Source organism: Thyridium curvatum, assembly GCF_004353045.1.
Source record: "Thyridium curvatum strain D216 chromosome Unknown NODE_93_length_152514_cov_68.488027, whole genome shotgun sequence".
NCBI classification, from domain to species: Eukaryota; Fungi; Ascomycota; class Sordariomycetes; order Thyridiales; family Thyridiaceae; genus Thyridium; species Thyridium curvatum.
This window is the reverse complement of record NW_022156848.1, coordinates 15,511-33,155: the sequence shown is the minus strand read 5'-3', so window position 1 is coordinate 33,155 and position 17,645 is coordinate 15,511. Positions and strand designations below refer to the sequence as shown.

Below are 17,645 nucleotides of genomic sequence, written 5' to 3'. Positions count from 1 at the left end.
CCAGTCTCAGTTGGGTCTAGTCGGCTGTGAATACGCGTATTAGCTAAGCTGGAACAGCCCGGAGATGTGCTTGCTCAGATGCAAATACGCGTCCGGTGAGCTGCCAAGCCACCAAGCTGACACAGGGATCACCAGTCCCCAGCTGGCCAACCAATCTCTCCTGCGTCGAAATCGACGAGGAGCTCCTTCGCAGTGACGCAGCAGCCCTGGCGCCAAATCCTACATTCATACCAGTTTGTCTAGGCCTCACACCCCACTAGCAGATCCAACCCGTTGTCACTTCGTATTAGATTGGCCATGCTGAGCTCTAACCCGGTCTTAAGCTTAACCTCAAGAGAACCACGCCCGTTTCTCCACATCTCCCACGGCCAGCGTCACCCTTCTCAGCGACGCTGCGAAGCATGGGAGGCCGCGCACTTCCCGTGGTTCCCTCCAGTCGCTGCTTGATTCGTATAACTGTCGCTCGTTGACTTTCGAGCCTTTCCGAGAGGTCTGGACTGTGTCCCAGATCATCGGGTGCGGTCACGTCCATCAGCTGACGCAGCCCTACTCAGTGCTTGCAATGTGAACCCACAGCGACGCAGCAATCTGAACAAATTCGTAATACGCGTATTTCAGATACACCAGATTCCGAATCCTCAGAACTTGTAACGTCCTGTCCCCCACACAACACACACGCCGTCATGCTTCGACGGAGACACAAAAAGTCAAGGGGTGGCTGTCTAGAATGGTAAGTCTCCTCTTTCCATTACGCGGAACTGTTTTTATGCATGAATGCCAGGCTCTAACAAGCGCTGGGGTAGCAAGCGACGCCATGTCAAGGTAAGATGGGCCATGCTCTTCGAGCAAGCCCCTCAGCCCTCAGCGATCTGCCATGACTAATCATTGCTCGACAATCAGTGTGATGAAGGTCGTCCAGTATGCCTTCTCTGTACTATGTCCCAGCGGGAGTGCGGCTACGCGACTCCAGGCCCTTCCAGCGCCCGGCTGAGCCCGGGCGTATCTTCCCACGGACGGTCCACCAGTCCGGGCGATGCACAGATGCTCGACGCCAACATATCCCAGGCGGCGACACCATCCCTCGCCGTGACCCCGGCTTGCTCTAGCTCGCCACAGCCGACCTCATGTTCAAACATTAGCGATCCGCCTGCCCCAGCCGCTGAGGGCGTCCTCAACATGGCACACATGGAGCTCGTAATCCACCTGATCACTGACCACCGGCTGTTTACTCTGAGCGACCATGTCGGCGAGCTCCGCCACGGCGTTGAATACGCTCTTAGAAAAGGTCTGGAAGCGCCGTACCTACTGCACCAGCTGCTCGCCTTCTCCGCCCGCCACCTGGCCTTCGTGCACCCCGAAAGAGCCGGCAGTCTCAAACACCTGGCAGATACCCTCCAAACCCGAGCTGTCTCTCTCTTCAACATGAGCGACTGGAGCCAGAGGGTGGATCGGTCCAATTGCGTCGAGATCTTGCTCTTCTCTGTCGCGCTGGGCCACCATCTCCTTGCGGACATGCTCGCCAAGCGACCGGGCGGCCTCGAGGGTTTCGTGGCTCACTGCACACAGTGCATGGACACGCAGAGAGGGATATATACTGTCGCCAAGAGTGCCTGGCCGCTCCTCCTCGAGACGGATCTCGCGCCCTCCCTGAACTGGAGCAAAGGCTTCACGTCCAGGAGACCGAAGGGCGATGACTGCGACGGCGTGCTGGACCTGGTCGACCGATCGCCGTCCCTGACAGAAGACGACAAGCAAGCCTGCCGGACCGCAATCAACTACCTGCAGGTCGGGCTAGACGCGATTCCGCTTGACCAGGAGGCCACCGAGGGGAACCCGTACCAGATGCTCTTCTCGTGGACGATGCTCGTGCCGCAGGAGTTCACGCGGCTGGTCGCAGACAGGCGGCCCGAGGCCATCGTGGTGCTGGCGTACTACGCTATGCTTCTTTACCATGGGCGGTTCATGTGGCAGGTGCAGGATGCTGGCGCGTACATCATGGGGTTGATTGTGGACTATCTCCCTCCCGAGTGGCACCCGTGGCTCGAGCATCCGCGGGAGTGGATATCCTGTTAGAAATAGGATGGAGACATGGCTCTCTAGCTGGAGAACATCACCTAGAACGATGCGGGTCTATCACCTATCCATGCCGACAAGTGGCAGTTGATGAGTGGGTGTCGCCGTAGACGTTGTCTCCAAGTCAGCTCGAAACCGCAAGATGAGAGTGGCCGTCGAATTAGAGTAGTGCTCCTCAACATCTCCAAGAACTCTGGATTACTAGGAATCAAACCAAACACGGGATGGTTTGATCGAGGCGAACGCGGACAATGAGTGCAATGGGGAGTCTATTAGCGTGCTGGGCATAAGCTGATCTCGCTGATTGGAAGGCCGATGTTGCCAATATGTCACAGAAAAGAGAATTGGCAGTCAAAGGCTGTAGTGGTCGGCCCCTGGTTGAATAGACCAACGGGATGGCTTGGGGTTGGCGCAGGTATCCCATATGCAGTTGGGTCAGGAGCTTTTGCGCCCGTCTGCACCGTCACTCTCATAGTGACTGCAACAGAATTCATCCTCTTCGACAAGCTTGAGACAGGTGGGAGAGAAACGTGTTTAATTCTCTAGGCACGACTCTTTGATCCAAATGTCTCAACGTACGTCATGTGTTCTTCTTGTACAAATATAGAGGTAGTAAACATGGAAGATCGCTCTGTGCTGCAAGGTGCTGGCGCAGGCTCTTTATTTAGCTGCCGCCGCCTGTGATTCAATTCTAAGCGGGGCTTAGTGCAGCTGGGAGAGTAGCACACAACCTGGAAGACACCTCTCTCCGCGAATCAGGTCAGCACATGCTCTGAAGCCCCTGTCAGACGACCTGCAGCTAGAGGCTATTTTTGACATGAAGCGGATCCGCGGATAGACCCTTTTGGCGTCCTCGGTTCTGTAGCCGTTCCTGACATGCAGGAACCGATGAGATCGCTTACAGGTGAGAACCGAGAAAAAGCTGGGATGACGGGAGCTTGGCAGCAGCTCTCGCCCGGCTCGGAGGCAATGCTCGTCACCGGGCTGAACTGCAGGTACTGCAGAGCCTGGGCCCTTTTTGGCAACGTGGCTTTGCCGCCTCATTTGACTTGCAGTCGACAACCTTGATTTCTGAAACAGTAGCTTCTCCCCGCGATTGTGAAGGTCAGACTGCGGCGCAGGAACAGCAGCCATAGTAGTCAGCAGACGGTAGGCGCTGCAACCCGCCATTGGCCACTTACGCTGGCAGCTATGAAGCTTGAAAGTGAGCTGATGGCATTGCTAAACTTGGAGCTGGCAGTAAATCGGATTGCTTCTGCATACCCCGAGCTGCACATGGGAGTATATAGAGCATGGGACTTCCTCTTCCGGTCACGATGAACACCTCACGACCTCATCTCAGTTTCTGTTATCTGCACGCTCCTTTTACTATCACGAATTCAACTTCGCCATACTTGCATTACACTCCTTGCTTACATATCACTCCTTTCTCTCAATCTGAGAATACGCTCCAATTACATTTTCTACAAAAGAAACTGGACCATGTTCTCTTTATTCACCGTTGCAACTTTGCTATGCTCTGTTGCTAGCATCTTGGCTGCACCACAGGCCGGCACCCGCCAGTTTACAATCAAAATCGTCAACCAACTTGGCGAGGATGTTCAATTGAAACACGACCCCGATAGAGGCCAGGCGAAGTTCTTAAAGACCGGTTCCACTACCCAATTTGCTGTGCCGTATGGATGGCATGGAAATGTTGCCTTGTTGCAAAGTGGTGCTGGCCACGCTTTCTTGGGCGACGAGAGTCTGATCGAGGGCTCCTTTGTCCCGCAAGCGGGCATCCCCGTCCCCATGTTTGATATCGATGTCTCCTATGTGTAAGTCTTACCGAAACTGAATGTCTTACATCTCAAAATAATCGGCGTATATTAATCTCCAGCATAGGACCGGGTTCAGTGTCCCCGTCACTTGCAGTTGTGAGAACCGCGTGGTCACTGGCTGCAGCCAGAACCTCTACAGTTTGCACAACTGCCCCAACAACAACGGAAAGGGATCCTGCAAAAACCCTAACCGTGATACCATGGGAGGGGCGACAGACTTCTTCAAACCCTGTCAGCATATGGCTTACACCTATCCCGATGATCACGCAGCCAACGCAAACGGCCTTTGCAAGAGCGGTGCGGTCACTTGCTGCATTGGCACGAGCTGCGCTCCTCACCCGACCCAGTAGACTGGGGATTTTGCATGGGCGTGTGAAGCAGAGTGGCAGGCAGCATTTCTTGCCATCACCGTCATTCATTCCATCCATCGCACAGCGGCGGCTTTAGCATTGCCTTTGACTTGTCAGTCTTTGGCGAGCATGAACTGTTGTACAATTTGATTTTTTCCAAATTAGCATAGCCTTAGGGAGTACAGGAGTTTACTTTTATTTCATCCATGTTCATTTTGGGGTATTTGAGAAGCTGGGACGCAGCTGGATTTTATCAAAGATAGAACATAGTGTCTTGCATTCTCCCCAAGAAGACAAGCAATCAATTCCAAACCTCTGGCAGCTTAAATCCACCTGGAACAGCTCGCTGGAACACCCCAACCGGGTCGTACTTCTTGCTAACCTCCCACAGCGTCTTGACGCTTTCTTTCCCATATCTTGCGATGACATCGTCCCTTTGATAAGCGTAGTTGGTGAATATGTATGGGTGTAGCAGTTGTGATTCGCTAGCCAACTGCTTCAGCTTGTTTTTGAGATCCTCCAAAGCTGGGAAAATTCGGGTATTATCTGCGGCATTGCTCCACATGGTTTGAATCATGATAATGATCAAAGGGCCATCGGATACAGGGATCTGCATCGCATTTCCGCCTGACTTGGTAGAGTTCGCCAAAAGTGCTCTAGTCAAAGGGCGGAAGCCCAAGACAATCATCAAGCCTTCTACGCCATTTATCTCTGCCAGGATCGCTTCGAATTCAACATGACAGGCCTTCATTAACGCCACATCCGCTTTGATAGTCACCGTGGCCCAAAACGCAGTGTATCTATGGATAAGCCTGGGCGAGAATTCTATGCGTGATCTGGAACTTCCCGCAGCCCATTGGGCGTGAAGTGAGAGAGTTCGTCCACAAACTCAAGATTTGTCGCATTCCTCCTCGTAGAGTAATGCTCCATTTGACGTTGCAAGGTTGAGAAACACTGCAGCGATGGCGGGTCGACTTTGCCCTCGGTGTGATACATCACACAGCTCGCAGCTTTATGCCCGTGGCTGAAGGCGGTCGAACACATGACATGAGTGTTTTCAACATCCTCGTTGTGAACAAAATCGTAGATGCGCTCGATCATTTCCGGGAACACGATGGCCATGTATGCGGTGACACCTCTCCAGATGTGGGCGGAAGCAAAGGCTTTCATCGTGATCGAGGTAACTATACCAAAGTTGTTCAAGCCGCCCTTGAGCGCGGTCCAGAGGTGGGTAGATTTGCTTTCAATGTGGCCAATGGCATTCTCAGTTAGCCTTGATGAAGGGTCCGGTTGCAGTACCACTCGGTTGAGCAAGAGTTGAACGTTTTTACGGGAATCCAAGTGATGAGCTAACCCGAAGTAGAAAACAATATGACTGTCAACTCGACCGCAGTGACTTGTATTCGCCGTCTATTTGCTACTAGCCCCGGCCAGTGCTGCTTGCATCATGGGCACCCACTCAGCCACAACCCTTTGAGCAGCAGGCCGAGCCAGCACCCTCCCCTGCCAGGCCGCCACGTTCTTGTACACTGTAAAGTCCTCCCCAACGTGGACATAGCCAATACCATAGAACCATGGTATCCACATGTAATCAGCATAAGTGATCTTGTCACCGACGAGGAAGTTCGTTCCTTGCTTGGTGAGATGGTCGTCGACCACTTTGAAGATGCGGTGCGTCTCCGCGACATAGCGGTCAATCGCGGACTGGACCTTTTCTTGGTGCAATCTCACGAACCAAACTCCCTGGCCAAAGTAAGGACCCTGTCCGCTCATCTGGAAGTGCTCCCAGCATCGAGTGGTATACTTCTCCGGCAAAGTAGTGTATTGAAGCTTGGCCTCGGGATCATACTCGGCTATGAGGTAATCGATAATCGCCCCGGACTAGGGGATTTTGTCAGTATGCATGACAAGGCCGTGCTGATTTCATGGTTCGGACTTGCCTCCCAAAGAGTGATGTTCTTGTTCGGGTCAACCAAAGCTGGCACTCTGCCATTGGGATTAAGGGAGATGAAAGGCTCCTTCTTGACATCCGAGCCGGCCACTTCGACGAGCTCATAAGGAACACCAAGCTCCTCTAGCACAAACCAGACTTTGACGGGGTTGGTGGTTGGTCCAGTTCGGTACAGCTTCAGTGGCTTGACTTCACTTGTCATGTTTGCGGTTTTATTGATTCAAGTGGGACGCAAAGATCGTATCGCTTTAGAATTCTGAGTGTTCTTGGGTGGGAAAGGCATTCTAGTATTGTTGTATGAAGCGGAAGAAGCTACTGCTTTTAAATTCTGATGCTATCGCTTGGCTGCCCGTCAAGCCGCATTGCGGACGGAAGTTTCGTCAACCAGGGATGAGCCGCTCGGTCGATGCTCGCTCGTGGTACTTTCCAAGAAGTGCTCTGGTCTGCACTGTCAGTATGCACTCCGCGTCCGTCTCGGTCGGTCGTCGGTCGTGCTTGACGGAGCCGGCCATCGGCGCTTACAGCTTCCGTGTCCCTCAATCCCCACTTATCGATTGGGCATCATGGAATGTGAGCAAGGATAGGGATCTCATTTGTCATCTTCTTCCGGAACTGGAGATGTGTACCTACAATGCAGCTTCAGCAGATGTGTGGTTCTCCAGATAGTGTAAACCGGCTGCTGTGTTAAGGTGCATGCTTCATGGAGGGTAGTCGTGTACAACTCATCATGGAAACCTCGGTGAACAACTCGACCGAAGCGTCCCTCAACACGTGGAACTGCCTACACTGCCGACGCCGTAAGATCCGATGCGACCGCCACAACCCGTGCTCTCATTGCACAAGGGCAGGTCTCGACTGTGTCTTCCCTGTCTCGGGGCGCCTCCCTACTCGCAGGAACACTAGCTCGGGAGCTGCGGTCCATGACGCCAAGCGGAAGCAGACTGAGCTCCTCGGACGTGTTAGACACTTGGAATCAATCGTCACCCAATTACATGAGCAGCTAGGTCGAAGATTCGAGGAAGAGTCGTGCATGAATTCAAGTCTTGCAACATCTACAAGCGGCTCCGGGAGCCATAAAGTCTTGTCAGGTTCACAGGGGACACCCTTGAAACCTGGTAAACTTTTGGAAACCAGTGATGGGAAGGTGTACATGGGCAGCCATCTCTGGGCTTGTCTCTTGGATGAGGTCCGTTTTAACAGTGAATAATGAGCTATTCATGTTCAAGAATCTAACCAGTGTCCAGGCAACCAATATCCGTCACACCATCGAAGATGGCTTGGACGAAGATAAATGCCTCGAGGAGGAGCTCGTCTATCCCGAGACCCCGTCTAACGCCTCGAGCTACACCGGTCTTTACGTGTCTCGGCCCAGGATAGAGGGCCCAAACCTTCAGAAGCTTCAGCCACTCCCCTCTCAGATGCCTTACCTATGGCAGAAGTTTGTAGCCAATGTTGACCCTTATGTGAAAGTGCTTCACGTTCCCATGACTATGAAGATTGTCAATGACTCAAGAGGTGTGAACATATCCATTTTCGAAAGGTAGCTGGTCTGGAGTGAACACTTACAGGGGAGATTGCAGGGAAAATATCGTCCACAGCGCCACGCATTCAAGCCCTGCTGTTCGCGGTATCTGCGTGCGCCGTAACATCGCTCACTGAGGAAGAGGTAGTTCCATCTCTGTATACAGCACCAACATTCTACTGACTTGGAGCCTTAGGTTAGCGATAGCTTCCATGAGACCAAGAGTCAGCTTCTGGGCAAGCTCCTTGTAGGGACAGAACAGGCTTTGATCAATGCGGGATTCCTCGACACATCCGATATCGTTGTCGTCCAGGCCTTCCTCTTATATCTCGAGTCTTACAGCCATGTGGAAGTAATTCGCCCGGGCTGGCCTCTTGCTGGCCTTTTGGTGAGGACAGCCCTAGCTATGGGCCTCCACCGTGACGGTTCTCAGTTCCCCGAGCTCTCACCATTCGAGGTCGAGCTGCGCCGTCGCGTTTGGTGGCAGATATGTTTCATCGATTCTCGGGCTGGCGACAACTCGCTGCCCGACATTCGGATCGACGAAACACTCTCTGATACCCACCAGCCTGGAAATTATAACGATGCTGACCTGGACCCCGGCATGGAGTCTCTGCCGCCTCCGCGCGAGGGCGTCACTGACACCACGATGGCTCTCGTCCGTGCCCATCTCTGGCAGTTTGATCGTCAGTTAGACAATATCAGGAGCCTAGCCACCGCTGTCGAACAAAAGGACGTGACTATCAGGGCCTTCATTGATAAGATAGAATCCAGGATCCTACGGCACCTAAAGGTTGACGAGCCTCTGCACATGCATGTTGCAGCATTGACGAGGCTAGCGGCTGCGAGAGCTGAGCTGACCATAAGGTCGGAGGACCTAGCCTCTGGGACGGCCAAAGGAGTCAGGCTCACGTATGTTGCCTCGCGCAACAGGGCATTCCTTGTCTCGGTCGCGGTGCTGGACTGTGCAAGGACCCTGATTGATTGGGCTCCTACCCGTGGCTGGTCTTGGATCTTTGCGGGCTGTGCTGCGTGGCAGCCTCTCACAGTCCTCCTACTCCAGCTCTGCTCTCGGCCGTGGGGGCCGACATGCGAAAACGCGTTGGAGCTCGTCGACCGAACGATCACTGGCCTGCCCCTTGCTGTGAAGCGAGACCCCGCCCATCGCCCGGTCTGGAGCCTCGTGACGGATGCAAGACGCCACAGGGCGAAAGAGATATGTCGGATACAGGCGGACCCGGATGTTTCTCACGAGATGGCACGCCGCAAGCCTATTACCTTTGAGCAAGGCTGGGAGTTCACTGGCGAACGACGCGAGATCTTTGATACAGCAGCTGCGGAGGCGCTGCTGGATGAAGAGGCCAAACTTTCGATGAGAGCAAAGGGTTCAAATACCACACAACCTCCCACAGCGAGCGGCAGTAAATCAGCATCGCCGGCATTCAAGTCGACAGCAGGAGACTCAGAAACGGGAGTCAATCAAGGGATGGGCGATGAAGAACCTCCGTGGATGAAGGAGGTCTGGCCACAGGACGCCTCAACTGCGGAGGGCGTCTGGTCGTTCAGAGAGGATGATATGTGGCAGTTGGCTGGTTTCGAGGCTGAGCCGTTCTTCGACATGCTGATTCTTGATGAAACTGCTTGAGAAGCCGGACTAGTAGGTACACCGAATAAATCATAGTGCCCATATCTCGTTTCAAGTAGCTTCATGGAGTATTTTTTGACTGGTGTACCGCCTGGGAGTATTTACAATAGGAAATTCCGCCTGTGGACTTGAACTAAAACGAGACTTAAACTCCAACCGACCCATGACATGACCCTCGCTCAAGGAGATCGCCAACAGCAATGCATCAAGGACTACCTCCCATTTCCATTTCCCCCAGTCATACCCTTCTTATCACCCTCACTCCCCTTACCGTTCTCAAAGATTGCAGTCAGTGTCAAAGGCGAGCATCCCCATCCCTGGTACCCTCCAGCGACGCCGGGACCAGGGCCCTCCTGACTCGACAAATCGAGCCGCATGCCGCAACCCACCCAGTTTTTCAGTTTTGCCAAGTGGCACTTGAGTCCCGCGGCCCCCTCGTGCACAGAGCACTTGATCGCCGGCCGAGTCCTCTTTCTCAGCAGCGCGATGGCGTCGTCGGCCATGGAGATCCCGCTGCGCGCCCACGAGTGCTTATCCGCCACAGCCACCAGCGCGTTGCCCCTGTCTCCCTTCTTGCCAACGGCGCAGAGCTGCCCCGACTTCTCGACGCTGAATTTGCTCGCCATCTCCTTCCCGGGCACGAAGAGAACCTCGCTGCCGGCTGCGCCGACGAACCACCCGTGGGCCTGCGCGCCGGGCTGCGAGACCTGCAGGTAGAAGTGCTTGCCGGAGGCGCCGCACGTCTTGAGGACATGCTGAGTTGGCTTGGGCCCATGGGGTCGGGTCGCGTTGCCCCAGTTGCCTGTATGGGTGGGCTTGTGGCCTGAGCCGGTGCCCGTGCCGGTGCCGTAGTGCGGCTTCGTCTTGTGTGTCTTGAAGGAGGAAGATGGCCTAGTGTCGTTACCATATGGCGCAGAAGTCGTATCAGGCTGCGAGGGGTATGTGTCGGTGGGGTTGCTGGAAGGCGGAGAGGTCTCGCCGGCATCTGGAGGGGTGGTAGGCCCGCCAGTTACGCCGCCCCGGTCTGTCGAGTACCCGGTGCCAGCGCCGGGTGCTGTGGTGGTATCTACATCTGGGGGAGACGTCTCGTTTGCATCCGGAGCAGAGGTCGTACCCGCGCCGGAGGCTGTCGTCTGGTCCGCGCCACCGCTCGTTGAGCCGGCGCCAGGAGCAGTGGTAGTCTCGGCATCAGGTGGCGACGTCTCGCCAGCATTCGGTGGGGAGGTCTCGTCAGCATCAGGCGCAGAAGTTGTTCCCGCGCCACCGCCTGTCGACCCGGCACCAGGAGCAGAAGTGGTCTCGGTATCAGGAGGCAAAGTCTGGCCTGCATCTGGAGGAGCAGTCTGACTAGGTCCACCAGTAGAGCCTCCGCCGGTACCACCACCACGATCTGTGCTCGCACCAGACCCTGCAGTCGTCGTGGGCCCGGAGCCGGGATAGGTCGCACCACCGCCGGGAGTAGAGGTTTCACCGCTGTCGGGCTCTGAAGTTTCCTCACTGCCACCAGCAGAGGTTGTCCCAGCATCAGGCGGCGAGGTCTCGTCTGGCCCGGAAGGAGTCGTAGCACCGCTATCAGGAGTCGTGTGGTTAGCATAAGGACCCGACGGCATCGTGATGGCAGTTCCTGGAGGAGCGGTAGGGTACGTCGGCCCAGTAATCTCCGGGCTAGACGGCTTGAACGTCTCCGTTGGCTCGTCGGGGTTCCCGGTGGTCACAGATCCGTTGGAGGGAGTTTCGGTGACAGTCACTGTCACACAAGGAGCAGAACCAGTGGCTCCAGACCCTCCCCTATTGCTTAGTGCACCGATGCAAGAGCATGCAGACGAATAGGCAGCCACGTTGGGACAAGGGGAAGCGTAGGCGGGCAAGCCAGCCGGGACTTGGGAGATCGGCCCATTGTTGCGAGCTCTGACTGGTGGTGTCTGCATTTGCTTTCCAGCGGTTTGTGTCGCCGGCGTATCATCGTCACTATCGCCGCCTTTCTGCCCTCCAGCAACCGTTGTTGTGGCCGTTACGGTACTGAATTCGAGTTCCAATTAGCGGCGAACATGATCAACGAGTGTAATGCCACATACCATGCCGGACCGGGTGCTCTTGCTGCATGACCAGAGCCTGCATCCGCAGCGCCATTATTTTGGAAATACTTGCCGTCGATGAAGTAAGCTTGACAATCAGCGGCGCCGTAGTTGTTGTTGTTGTTGTTGTTGTCTGATGAAGTCTTGTTCCAACCCGAGCCCGGTCCACCCCGAATGGCTAGCCCGACGTGTCAGCTACTTGATCTCTCAACAACATATGAAGCTCGAGCTTTCACTTACCGCGAAGACAGTTGTCAGCGGCACACGCATCACCCTGATCCCCATTCGTGGCCAATGCCTCCCCAACAAGAGCGAGGGACACGCCCAGCAGAGTGACATGCATGTTGAACTCTGTAGTGCCGCCAAGACAAGAAGTAGCGAATGACAAGAGCAAATGGTGATTCGTCTTGGAGTCTTTGTCGTTGGTCTGTCTTATACATACACGGCTAATCAGAGAATCCTTCATCCCATCCCGAGCTCAGACGGCCAGCCTTTATCTACCCCAACATTGCTGCCCCCGGATCCTCCTCGGGCTGTCTTTGTGAGGCGTAAGAGTTACCCAATTCATTAAGACGACACTTGTTAGTCAGTGCGATTGTCGGGCTGCATGCAAATTGTGGGTGTGATGACGATATCTGCTTCTAATTCTAAACCCACACTAGACAGACAGAGAGTAGGGAGGCAGGGGTAGCCCCCAAAGGACAGAATGGAGGCGGCCTGGAATCAAAGTTACTAATAAGAGACTGCGCCGCAGGCAGCACATCAGTCATCGAAAACGCCTCACGGGGCTCAAACAGCCGAGATGGCCTCGTTGGGCAAGGTTTGCACCGTAGGCTCCCAGTTACGATCTGACCTAAGGTGGGCACGCACAATCCCCGGTTCGGTCAGATCGCCCGATGTTTCTCAAGCATACAAACACAATCACGGTTGGTGGGCTCGCGATTCTATTCGCCCATTCACCCATCCAAAGGCATCTCACCATAGGATCACCCCGGAGGGAGGCATTCCCCACCGATGCGAAACCGTGGGGGCTACGCCGCACGCCGCACGCCATCGCCAGGGGAGCAAGGGACTTAAATTTAGAATGCTGACGACGATCTCGCGATCGACGCCAGCGCAACTGCTACCTCGGAGTGCGCGCTACAGAATCGGGGCCAGGCCCAGAAAGGCAAGCGAAAGACAGCAGAACAATTAAGCACCGCTACCATCGCCGGGAAGCTTCTCAAGCCCTGCAGATTCATACGTCAGTTTATCCGCGCTGTGCCGCAGGATACGTCCCGCGAAGTCTGAAAAGAGATGAGAACAGAAAAGCTTGGCTCGACTCACATCCGTCATAGTTCTCGGCAACCGAGAGAGGCACTTGGCACTTATTGGCCGCCGTGAACGCCTGCGTCTTGAGCCCAGCACAAGTGGGACCAAAGCAGCCCCCGTCCATGGCCTTCTGCAGCGCGTCGCCCTTCCACCCGAAGACGTAATCCGCGTGCTGGCCGTATCCCGTCCTGGTGGTATGCGGCATCCTGTCAGTACGTCCTCTTTTGGCCCGTTCCGGCAAGTGCCGGGTCTAATAAAAGAAAAGGATCGGCGGGATGGTGGTAAGGTTTGGGTATTTATATCTTACGTATCACCAGTGCTCAGCATGAAGGGCTGGGAGCCGTCCTCTGGCCACATGGACTTGTCGTTGAACTGTGTCGTGTCCCAGACGATCTGCATCACGCGTTAGCACATCTAATAAATGGGGTGCAACCCTGGCATCGGTTCCTTGGTGTCCAAGCGAAGCACTTACCTCGAGCATCACCTGCGGGATCTTGACTGGGTGAGTATCCGGGCAGTCTCCGGAGGTTGCGAAAGAGGCAGGCCCCGATTTGGGGTACGCAACGTGATCTTTGTGGTTGGGACTGTCTAAGTTCTTGCCATCCCAGCATCTGGGCCGTTTTCAAATAGATGTTAATCCTGGCCTTCCCTAAAGATCGATCTCGATCCATCTAAATAAGGGGCGGCAGAGCACTCACGTCGGGAAATGAATATTGGACCGGATGCCACCCAGGCAAGGGCCTGGGGGAAATGTCTCGGTGTCAAGCTTCGGGTCAAAACATGGCGACAGGTTGTCGCCCTTGAAGTTGGGCCCCGTGTAGCAGCGGAAGCAACTCTGCGTCTTCATGCCGCTACCCTTCTTCTCTCGCTGCATCGAGTCGCCGAAGAGCATCCGGAAACCCTGTTGCTATGTTTAAGCATCTATCCCTGCACAAACCTGGTTACTTACTAGGAGACTTCAACTTCTTACCGGCTTGAATGCGGTAACCTTGCCGGCACCGGGAGAGGTGTAGTAGACTGTCACGCCGCCTTTGGAGCCATCGAGCAAGCGGTTGGGGATCTGAGGCACGCGGTGGAAGCTACCATTGCGGGCTTTGAAATACATGTTTGCGGTCCAATAGTTGGAGAAGTCGTCTGCAAAAGAGCAAGTCGTGCAAGTTGCAAGGTCCGAAATATCAGACGAGGGCATAGAGGCATTGAAGGCATTCTGCGATTATGAGTAATCTTTCCAAGTCAACTCAGCTCTTTGGTGATTTATGCGTACTCCTCCAACGATCTACGACAAGGTCAGCAAGCAACTCCATCACGCTCCCTGAGTACCAGACGGTAACGCAATGCTTACCTGATGGATGTGCGGCGAGGGGTTGAGTCCAGGGTTGACAAGCCTATTTGGAGTGTTAAATCGGTTCGAAAGAACCCAAATCCCTTTCTGACTTTGCACTTACGGGTCAAGTCGCTCAATCACGATCTGGGAGCAACCGAACCGTAGCAGACTAAAACCTCCTCGGCCGCCGCCTCCAAATCCCTGAGGCGCCGCATAAGCTGCCGCAGCCAACGCAAGCAACTTCCAGTACATCGTGTGTAGAATAGAGATCCTTTAGAGTTTTAGATAGGCACGCAAAGCCAAGAAGTTGTCTAAGATGCGTCGTGTGGAGGTGGAGCCCGCGCAGACGGACCGCAACCTGATCTTAAAGAGAGGAGATAGCCGCTTCCCCTCGCTGCTGACATCAGACGCATAATGCCGATGAGAAGATAGCAGACGCGTAGTGGGCGGTAGTCTGCAATATCAATACATATTGACACTATCGCTCTGGCCACTCACAGGTGAGTGCGGAGTTGGTAGGAAGGTTGCGATGCCGAGCATTTTGCCGCCATTTTCCGGAGCCGACCATCCTCGTTTTCACAGAGCAACCTTGATAGGATGGATGGCAGATACACCTTGTTTCGGTGCTGCCACAGAGGCATGTCAACCAATAGTAAATGTCGTCTTCCTTTTTGCCATGTTAATTTGCCCAGTCAAAATCACGTTCAATGTTGACATTCTCGCACTTTGATGCCCCGTCAGACATGCACACCGTCGCCACCATCTGTGATATCATCAATGATTTATTCAATATCCCTCCCTGGACTAGCCGCTCCATTAAGACCGCTCGTCCTTGGTCTCCATCAAATCATTCGGCAGTAGCGCCGTGCTCACCACACAGCCCAGCATGACACCCCCAGCCAGATACAGCACACTATTGATACCCCCCTGTCCGTCATCGCCCTCAGACCTGCCGTATAAGTGCTGTGCGATAAGCGGGCTGACGATACCGAAAAGCCGGCCCCAGAACCCGGCGATGCCGCACGCCGTGCCGCGCACGGGCGCGGGAAAAGCCTCGGGCGTCCAGCCGTAGAGCACGGCGTTGAACATGCTCTGGAAGAAGTACTCCATGGTGAAGAGGCCCTCGTTCTTGGCGCGCGTGTCGACGGCCGACAGCAGGAAGATGGAGGCGCCCATGAGGCCCGCCGAGACGACCATGGTCCACTTGCGGCCGACCGAGGGGACACGGTACATCCAGGTGCCCAGCAGGACGCCTACGATGCCGGGCGCGTAGGTGTAGATGTAGGCGGCGTAGGTGGCCTTGAGGCTGACGGAGGCGGCGCCGTTCTTGAGGGCGAGGATGCGGGGGAGGTAAAAGCCTGCATTCAATTTACTTTGTTCAGCAGCCTGATAGATTGCATGCATGCATATGAGAAACATGGGAAGACGGAGGGAATTTTGGATACATACCGGCAACGGTAAATGCCCAGTAATCCATAATGTATGTCAGCCAGGTAAGCAGCGTCAGGCGCGTCATCGGCCACCCGTCAAACAGCATCTTGTACCGGCTCAGCTCGAGCACGACCTTGTCGCGCCTGCCGGCGTGCAGCTGGTTCAGGCCGCCGCCCAGGACGGGCGCCGCGCTGTCGCCGCTGCCGATCGAGCCCGGCCCGGACGACGGCTCGAGCGACTCGAGCACCTCGAGTGTCAGGCGGCAGGTCTGGCCGTTCTTGTGCGCCATGTGCCGCAGCGTGTCGACGGCATCAGCGTCGCGCCCGCGGTAGAGAAGGAACTTGGGCGTCTCGCGGAAGGTGAAGACCAGGAAGCGCAGCGCGAAGACGAAGATCGTGATGGCGCCGAGGGTGAAGAGGAGGTACCGCCATCCTTGATTGTCGGCGCGTGCGCAGCAGGCCGTCCCCGCGGGGACGTTGTTGCACGAGGGCAAAGGGTTGGGCTCGGAGAAGTTGGGGGAGCAAGAGTAGACGGGGATGAAGCCGAAGGCGATGGCGCTGCAGAGGATGACGCCAAAGGGTTGGAAAATGGAGAGGCAGGCTAAGAGGAAGCGCCGGTTCTAAGAGAGAAGCTTCGTGTTAGAAGTGGAAGAACTATGCATGTGAGTGAGTCATGTGGCTTACCTGTGGTATGAACTCGAGCACAATGGTCGTGTCGATCGGGATGTTGCCCCCCACACCGAAGCCGACAAAGGCTGTCAACACGAGGAAGGTGTTGTAGTTGTTGGATGCGCCTAGACATAACCCGAAGACCGATGAGAAGAGGCAAGTCAAATTGAAAGCCCACCGCCGGCCAACGATATCAGACAGGCAGCCCCAGAAGAAAGCTCCAGCCGTCAGCCCGGCGTTGAAGCTCGTCGATATGTTGCCAGACTGGTCGTTGCCGAAGCCAAGCTCCTGTTCGAGCGGGCTCAGCACGAGGCCAAAGGCCTGCGCCCACAGGAGGTCGAGGAGGTAGCCGAAACCGCAGAGGCACCAGATGTACCACTGGTAGCGGCCCATGCCCTGGTAGTCAATCTCGCGGTTGACCAGCGCGCACTTCTTCTCGTAGAGTGTGAGGCCGTCGAGCCCGGACATGTCGACGGCGTTGCGAGAGCCCTCAGTATCCGCGAGTACACTGGCACCGGTGCGGGAGCCATGCCGTACGTCGCCGACCCATTCGTCATCGGCTTTGGCTCGGTCAGGGGAAGACATGTTTTGCCCTGGCGATCGCCACAAACGCGTTGCTGCAGAAGCAAGGGGGAAGGACAGTCAGTACTGTATATGAACCAGATTGAGACTTGATATGACTGCTGTCAACACATTTGCGGCTGCCGTGAAGAACACCCGGGGTGAGTTGGTGGTTGGTGAGCTGTCACGGTAACATGGAGACCTCAGGGACCAGACAGAAATGGAAACGAGGTACAACAATAGCATGGGAGAAATGTTCGAGCTCCCCTTTTTGTTTGAAAATGCCATGGTTGGCACGGCACATTTGCATCTCTGGTGCAGCGAGACTGACTTGCAGCAGTCAACGACTCGGGTCATTGATGTCATGACTCTGGGCTAAGGCGGCCCGGACACTGCACATAACCACATCACCGCACACACACCTGCTTGACGGTGGTTCATAGGAGAGGTCGTGCTATCCGTCCCCTTTCAGAACCCTAGAATTTACCTTCTTTCTGAGTGACATTTTTGTTTAAGCTAATTGGACAGAAGAAGTCGTCGCTCGTCGTTGGAGACTTGCGTCCGGTTGGGAGAGACTGACGCGTATCTCGGAGCAATTGGACACAAATAGTTCATGAGATATCAATTGGACATACAAAAGCTCAATGAAAGAGGCCCCGCAAACATTAGCTGTACCGGTGTGGCGCTTCGGATGTAGCGATTGGATCTGGTGCACACCCTCCCGGGCAGAGATGCAGATCTCCAGCTACAATCTAGATGGTCAGCCACCCTCACTTGGCATTTCCACACATCTGCGCAGGAGGGTGTGGCAACCACATGTCCACCAACTTACCAGAGTCTCGGGTCAAGAAAAGAAATGTGTATGTGATGCTAGAATGGACTGTCACGACCTTGTCCCACACCAAGAACACAAC

At 55.0% G+C, this 17,645-nt stretch overlaps 7 protein-coding genes across 7 annotated transcripts; 3 read left to right on the top strand and 4 right to left on the bottom strand.

Moving 5' to 3' along the window:
• Nucleotides 1-683: 683 nt before the first annotated feature.
• Nucleotides 684-2,073, top strand: E0L32_010875 (uncharacterized protein; the record flags this gene model as incomplete). Its single annotated transcript, XM_031133542.1, has 3 exons — nt 684-730; nt 804-822; nt 946-2,073. The coding sequence occupies 3 exons, from the start codon at nt 684-686 to the stop codon at nt 2,071-2,073; spliced, it is 1,194 nt and encodes a 397-aa protein (XP_030988883.1).
• Nucleotides 2,074-3,555: 1,482 nt separating this feature from the next.
• Nucleotides 3,556-4,243, top strand: E0L32_010874 (uncharacterized protein; the record flags this gene model as incomplete). The annotated part of the gene is made up of 2 exons (XM_031133541.1): nt 3,556-3,890; nt 3,958-4,243. 2 exons carry the CDS (start codon nt 3,556-3,558, stop codon nt 4,241-4,243), a joined length of 621 nt encoding a protein of 206 aa, XP_030988882.1.
• A 301-nt stretch (nt 4,244-4,544) lies between these two features.
• On the bottom strand, nt 4,545-6,396 carry E0L32_010873 (uncharacterized protein; the record flags this gene model as incomplete). Its single annotated transcript, XM_031133538.1, has 4 exons — nt 4,545-5,043; nt 5,133-5,516; nt 5,703-6,096; nt 6,180-6,396. The coding sequence occupies 4 exons, from the start codon at nt 6,394-6,396 to the stop codon at nt 4,545-4,547; spliced, it is 1,494 nt and encodes a 497-aa protein (XP_030988881.1).
• A 361-nt stretch (nt 6,397-6,757) lies between these two features.
• Nucleotides 6,758-9,361, top strand: E0L32_010872 (uncharacterized protein; the record flags this gene model as incomplete). The annotated part of the gene is made up of 5 exons (XM_031133537.1): nt 6,758-6,764; nt 6,884-7,380; nt 7,439-7,709; nt 7,763-7,860; nt 7,913-9,361. The coding sequence occupies 5 exons, from the start codon at nt 6,758-6,760 to the stop codon at nt 9,359-9,361; spliced, it is 2,322 nt and encodes a 773-aa protein (XP_030988880.1).
• A 212-nt stretch (nt 9,362-9,573) lies between these two features.
• Nucleotides 9,574-11,779, bottom strand: E0L32_010871 (uncharacterized protein; the record flags this gene model as incomplete). The annotated part of the gene is made up of 3 exons (XM_031133536.1): nt 9,574-11,380; nt 11,437-11,614; nt 11,677-11,779. 3 exons carry the CDS (start codon nt 11,777-11,779, stop codon nt 9,574-9,576), a joined length of 2,088 nt encoding a protein of 695 aa, XP_030988879.1.
• An 848-nt stretch (nt 11,780-12,627) lies between these two features.
• Nucleotides 12,628-14,323, bottom strand: E0L32_010870 (uncharacterized protein; the record flags this gene model as incomplete). Its single annotated transcript, XM_031133535.1, has 9 exons — nt 12,628-12,665; nt 12,763-12,935; nt 13,055-13,140; nt 13,220-13,358; nt 13,446-13,648; nt 13,718-13,954; nt 14,012-14,023; nt 14,090-14,132; nt 14,193-14,323. The coding sequence occupies 9 exons, from the start codon at nt 14,321-14,323 to the stop codon at nt 12,628-12,630; spliced, it is 1,062 nt and encodes a 353-aa protein (XP_030988878.1).
• Nucleotides 14,324-14,887: 564 nt separating this feature from the next.
• On the bottom strand, nt 14,888-16,755 carry E0L32_010869 (uncharacterized protein; the record flags this gene model as incomplete). Its single annotated transcript, XM_031133534.1, has 3 exons — nt 14,888-15,429; nt 15,521-16,121; nt 16,186-16,755. The coding sequence occupies 3 exons, from the start codon at nt 16,753-16,755 to the stop codon at nt 14,888-14,890; spliced, it is 1,713 nt and encodes a 570-aa protein (XP_030988877.1).
• Between the last annotated feature and the right edge of the window lie 890 nt (nt 16,756-17,645).